General features: G+C 52.9%; 2 protein-coding genes and 1 pseudogene across 2 annotated transcripts, besides 1 other annotated feature; all 3 read left to right on the top strand.

Annotated features, from left to right (window-relative positions):
* Positions 1-5,658: a sequence feature (areas merged during assembly that could not be assigned to a particular haplotype. This can correspond to areas where the two haplotypes were merged or to regions with more than two copies in the genome that were merged during assembly.).
* Tc00.1047053413293.30 lies at positions 1,542-3,491 on the top strand (annotated as a pseudogene).
* Tc00.1047053413293.20 (uncharacterized protein) lies at positions 3,952-4,362 on the top strand (the record flags this gene model as incomplete). The annotated part of the gene is made up of 1 exon (XM_799226.1): positions 3,952-4,362. One exon carries the CDS (start codon positions 3,952-3,954, stop codon positions 4,360-4,362), a length of 411 nt encoding a protein of 136 aa, XP_804319.1.
* On the top strand, positions 4,732-5,658 carry Tc00.1047053413293.9 (trans-sialidase, putative; the record flags this gene model as incomplete). The annotated part of the gene is made up of 1 exon (XM_799227.1): positions 4,732-5,658. A coding segment is annotated over one exon (927 nt), but the record flags the coding sequence as incomplete, so codon positions are not given.

Raw genomic sequence — 5,658 nt, 5'->3', positions numbered from 1 at the left:
GGACGAGCTATATGCCTTCGTAGACGCATACACAAAGGACTATGGCATCACCGAGAGCTCACCACGCGAAGAGCGGTTCTTTCGCAGCTCCATTCCTCCCTGGTTTGCGGCCTCCGCTCACCGGGTCACCATCGGTGTGGAACTTCCGATAGACCACTCAATAACTGACGAAGAGGAGCTGATACAGGAAAAGCGCAGAGTCAGCGAAGAGGCTCTGGCGCTGCACAGCCATCGTTCGTGGATACTTGCGACCGATGGCGGTGTCGACGTTCCCAAGTCAGCAGGGGTTGGAATACTGCTTTCATCCCTCAACTCATCGGAGATAATAGAAAAGGCCAGCATAAACTGCGGTGCACGCCCATGCAGCCACAGGACGGAATCCCGTGCGCTGCTTCTAGCCCTAGAGAAGCTGATGATTCCTCGTATCCGCCACAGGCGTAAAACCCTGCTTGTGGTTACGGACAGTCAGTCTCTTCTAGCGGCTCTAAACAAGGGCCCGCTCAGTCAGACAGACTGGACGGAGGATCAGATCTGGCAGCGTCTCTTGACACTGACGTGTGCTGGCTGGTCCGTGCACCTGCAGTTTTGTTACGGACATTGTGGAGTACATGCTAACGAGCTTGCAGATCAGTATGCGACGCAGACTATGGAAAGTGGACAATACACGGAACATGGGATCGCACCTTTATGGCATACGGATCTGCCGACATGTTTGACTACCCAGCTCACCAACAAGTGGCGTAGTACCCTTCGTCAAGACACTCATCGCTACTTGCTTTGCGGCACAAGGCCATCAGATCTCAGCGGTAAGGACCTGATCACTCAGGAAGTTCTACACCGTCAGGAACTGGTTCACCTCGCAAGGGCAAGGTGCGGGGAATCCGAGCTCTGGGGTCGACTATACTGGGCCGTGAGAGATTGCACGAACCAATGCCGATTCTGCAACGTCTCACCGGAACAGTCTGCATATATGCGCTCTAACGACGATCCAACTGCACCGGGGACGGACACTGTTCCCCCGTCGGCGAGGGAGGAAGACGTCTCTCCAGTAAGGAGACGGACCCTCACACGCCGTCGGAAGGAGAAATGTCCGCACTGTGATTCCACATTGACGGGATTCTCGAATCTCGTCAGTCACTGTCGGTCATTCCATCCGAAACATCCCCCACCGCTTCCCGAGCTCAAATGTGATTTCTGTGACATGGTTTTCCCCACACGGAGAAGCACCGCACAGCACAGAAGTCGCTGCGCACACAACCCAGACGCCACACGGCATCGAAACAGCAGTGCCAGGAGGCGATCTCCGCTGCCGCAGGATCAGCCAGCTTCCACAAGCACGCCAATCGGCCCGCAGGAAACCTTGCACCATCTGCTTCTAGAATGTCCAGGCACCTTGGCTGTGCGTCAACGGCTGGGCATTGAACAGGACCTTCGCCTCGGAAAGTTCTCTCAATGGCAATTGCCTCATAGCAGGAAACTTTTGTCGTTGCTCGACCACCTCTTCGGCACTCAGATGGCACTGTATAGCTAGACGCGCTGGTAAGAATAGAAAAAAAAATCTACTGAATTGGTTGGTGGCTTCTGCGGATGTAAAGGCAAGTGTCCATGGTATCACTAAAAGGTTTTTGGATGCAGCTCTTGAGAAGGCGAGTAAACCAAAGAAGTCTAGTGCACCGATATACCCGAAGGGATGCTACGAGTCTATGTACAATGCGAGGTGGCATCACGTTGTGGGGTTCCTGTTGGCGAGGGGACGGTAATGGAAGTGAGGGAAGGGGAACCACCACAGCCATGGACGTATAGGGCAGTTGGCGACTCTCTCGAAAAGGATGACGGTGTGGAGCAATCCGGTGCAGCACGTTGAAAGCTGATGGTGCTCACCTCGGACAATGGATGGCCGTACTCGTGGCCGTTGGGGCCGTCCATTCGTGACTGCTACGTGAACTGTAAGGTTGAGAGAGTGTGGCAGATCGTCAAGGGCGATCTGGCCGAACGGTTCAGCACTGACGGTGAGCCCTACTTTACGCCTGATCCGCGTGTGTTGATTGGGACTCCCGGTATCGGGAAGTCGATGGGTGCCGGCTCGTACCTCCTCTACCAGCTGTCGCACTGCGATGTCGAGAAACTCCAATTTGTTGTCTACAGTTTTGGTGGAAGTACGACGTACGTGTGTGACAAGACCATCAAGACGGTCACAAGATGCGTGGGTAGAGGAGCATCCAGGAATGTTTTGTATGATTTGTGGCGTTTGAAGGGGCATGGGAGGAATGTGTATATTTTCTACGACGTGACAGAGAAAGGGACACCGCCAGCGGAATATTTTGTGTCTAGCACCGGATGGGGCATGAGTGTGGTGTCATCGCCAAACGTGGGCAACTGTGGTGAATGGGAGAAGCAGGTAAAAGCCGAGCGAATCATCGTGAATTGCCCCGACGAGATGGATGTGAAGGCGATGTGTACATGGATGGAGCGCGATGGGACTGCAGAGAAAAAAGTGGAATACTGGAGGATGGTCAAAGAACGCATGGATAAAGTGGGGTTGATTCCACGTCACATCTTTGATGCGAATAAGTTCATTGCACACTCCGCTGCCATTGAGGATGCCTTGAATGGGATCAATTCTCGGGACGGTGAAAAGCACTTTACACATCGGGAGTGAGGCTGTGGTATTCTGGGGATCCGTCTCAAAAACTCGTGAGGGTTGCCCGAGGAAGAGGAGAAGTTGGTACTGAGTGATTTCTTAGCGCACCGATATCTGTTTGCCTCGGGCGTCGAATACCGCACTATTTTGGGAGACGCGATGAGTGATGGGGATTTAGTTCTGTTGCTAGTATTGGGGAAGAGGAATACTCTTTCTTCTGAATGTACGGGAGGGTTTGGCTTGCGCGCATTCATGTTCGAGGTGAGTTTGCCAGTGCATTATTAGAGGAACTCAAGGAGCTGAGGCCACCAGCACGCCGTGGAGGGCGGTGCGCGGTGCTGAAAGCGATCCCTGAAGGGCACTCCACCGAGTTATATGCGTATTGCTTGCAATGGAATACCATACAAATACTAATATAAAGCATCGGCTGCTGTGCATACCGGCGGTTGGAGCCTTTTTGCTGGTGGACGGCTTTTTCTTTGTGGAGTCAAATCCGAGGACGCTGGTTGGGCTGCGGATGGCTAGGGCGGGTGAGCACCACACCACCGCCAGCACTGTGAGGCAGTTCACTGAGTGTCCGGCGGCATATTTTAATGGTTGGGAGGAGTTATCCCGAGACATGTCGTGGGAGATTATTTATGTGCAGCACGCAGACAGCACGCCGCTAAATGACTGGCAGAGATGTGATGTCGTCAATTCGGATAGTGTGAGCCGCGATGAAGGCCGAGAGATTGCGGTGTTCTGGAGGAAGAGGTGCGCCAGTACCAAGTGTCAATATCATCTGGGGGCTTTGGAAGAGACGCAGCTCTCCGAAGTGAGGAATAGTCACGGAAATAGGAAAACAAATTAGGGAGGGAAAGGGACAATTTTGATTTTTGGTAAAAAGTAATGTGGGATATAAATTTTTTTGGATGCTTGGGTGCATGCATACAGTGCGGGTGCACCAGCACAAGACGGCAGTATACCGCACACGAATGCGAAAAACGTCCAACGCTATCGAACATAACATTGGCAGAATAAATTATGGAGGGAGTGGGGTTGTTTGGCTTCTGGTGAAAAACATTGGGTGGTTTTTATATAGTATGTTTATTGTGTGTGCATACGAGGCATAACTGGAAAACTGCCTCGGTATGAGGGAATCATTGCGGCTGGCGGTGTCACGGTGTTACTTCATTGTCCATTTCCTCTATTGTGTTCTAAGGCCCATCACTAGCAGAAGAATCTTAAAGGGATGGACGAAGGATAAGATCTATTAGAGAAATGGCGCGTTCCGTGTGAACGCATGGAGTGAGGCGCCGCTTCATGGATGGATGAGGAGTCGCTTCTGCGTGTTTGGCTCTGTGATGATTGCTCGCTCCGTGTGCCGGCAGCGGGGCTGTGGCCGTGTTCCGTTGTCCGTGGGATTTGAGCTGGAGGCGGTGGCGGTGTGTCTCTTCTTCTCCTCGTCCATTGGTGTGTGGCTGCTGGCGGTGTGTGCCTTCCTTTTGTGGAGGGCCGAACCTTCTCACCCGCGGACTGACGGCACTGCGATGGTGTTTGTGTTTGTGAGGGCTGGTGTGGAGTTGCCGGCCAGGGCGAGGGCCGTGGAGGTGCTTTTCCCGTCTGTCTTTTGTTCTTTTGTGTGTTTTGTGCTGCTCCTTGCTTTTTCTCCCTTTTCTCCTGTGTTCCTGCGTGGGGTGGCCGCATGCTCACGGGCCATGTTGATCGTAATTGCCTCTTGACGGCGTCCATTAATCTCTCTCCGCCTGTCTGTCTGTCTGTCCTTTCCTGTTGGTTGTGAGGCGTGTTGCACCGCGTGAGGGCTGGCCCGCACACACCGACGTCCAACCGTGACTTGCCGTGTTTTTGCTCTTTTCTGTGGGCGATGGCTCTCCGTGCCGTCCCCTCCGGATTGTCTTGTCTCCTGCTTTCCGCGTGGGTGTTGTGCTTCCCATTGATGTATCGGATTTATTGCCGCTGTCGCTGTCTTTTCACTTCTTGAAAGCACACGCTAGGAAGGAAAGCAAGCGAACGCGAATCGCTACTGTGAAATTCTAAGGCTCTGAAAGGACCAACAACAGCACACACACCGCCCACACACACATATTTGTATGCTCTCACGTGTTGCTGCAGTGAAGGCACCCCGCACACACAACCGTCGCCGCGTGACCGGATCCAGCGGAAGGAGGAGGGAAGGAAGCGAGAGTGAGCCGCAGAGGCCCAACATGTCCCGGCGTGTGTTTGCTTCCGCGGTGCTGCTTCTCTTTGTCGTGATGATGTGCTGCGGCAGTGGAGCTGCGACCGCTGATGAGGCAGCGTCAGGTGAAAGGTCTCCACCAAAGACATATTTTGATTGGAGAGATGTGAAGAAAGAAGAAACAGTGGGGTCGCTTCGTGTTCCCAGTCTTGTTGAGGTGAATGGTGATGTATTTGCCGTTGCTGAGGCGCAGTGCACGAAGGGAGACAGTGTATGCGATTTTAATGGGATTGCCTCGGAGCTCCTGGAGTCGGCTGGCGAACAAACAGAAGAAGAGTTGGATAAAACTACAGTAAAGACACAAGTACTGGATAAATGTCCTTTTGATGGAGGGAATTGCCCCTCCCAAGAACGGGGTCCGGCTGTTTCTCAAAGCGAGACGAAGGTGCATGTGAGCCGACCAACAACAGTTGTGAAGGAAAGTGCTATTTACATGCTTGCTGGGACATACAGCCGGAAAGCCACAGTTGATGCTGAGGAGGGTGGTGCCGATGACTGGGGACTTTTGCTGGTGAAAGGGAACGTGAGTTGTGGGGGCAGTGAGAAAAGAATTGATTGGAATGATACTTACGGTCTACCGTGGGCTCTTTTTAAAAAACAACACGAATCCTTGAAGCGGCTCATTGGTGGCGGTAGATCGGGTGTTCGGATGAAGGACGGTACGCTTGTGTTTCCCGTGGAAGGCAAGAAGAAGGGGAACGTTGGCACTGAAGAGGATGTGAAGACCGATTCGCTGATTATTTACTCGAGGGACATTGCGAGTTGGGAGGTGTCGAAGGGG

The sequence above is a fragment of the Trypanosoma cruzi genome, assembly GCF_000209065.1.
Source record: "Trypanosoma cruzi strain CL Brener chromosome Unknown tcruzi_1047053413293, whole genome shotgun sequence".
NCBI lineage: Eukaryota > Euglenozoa > Kinetoplastea > Trypanosomatida > Trypanosomatidae > Trypanosoma > Trypanosoma cruzi.
Note: the sequence above shows the minus strand (reverse complement) of the source record. Positions and strands in the feature narration are given on the sequence as shown.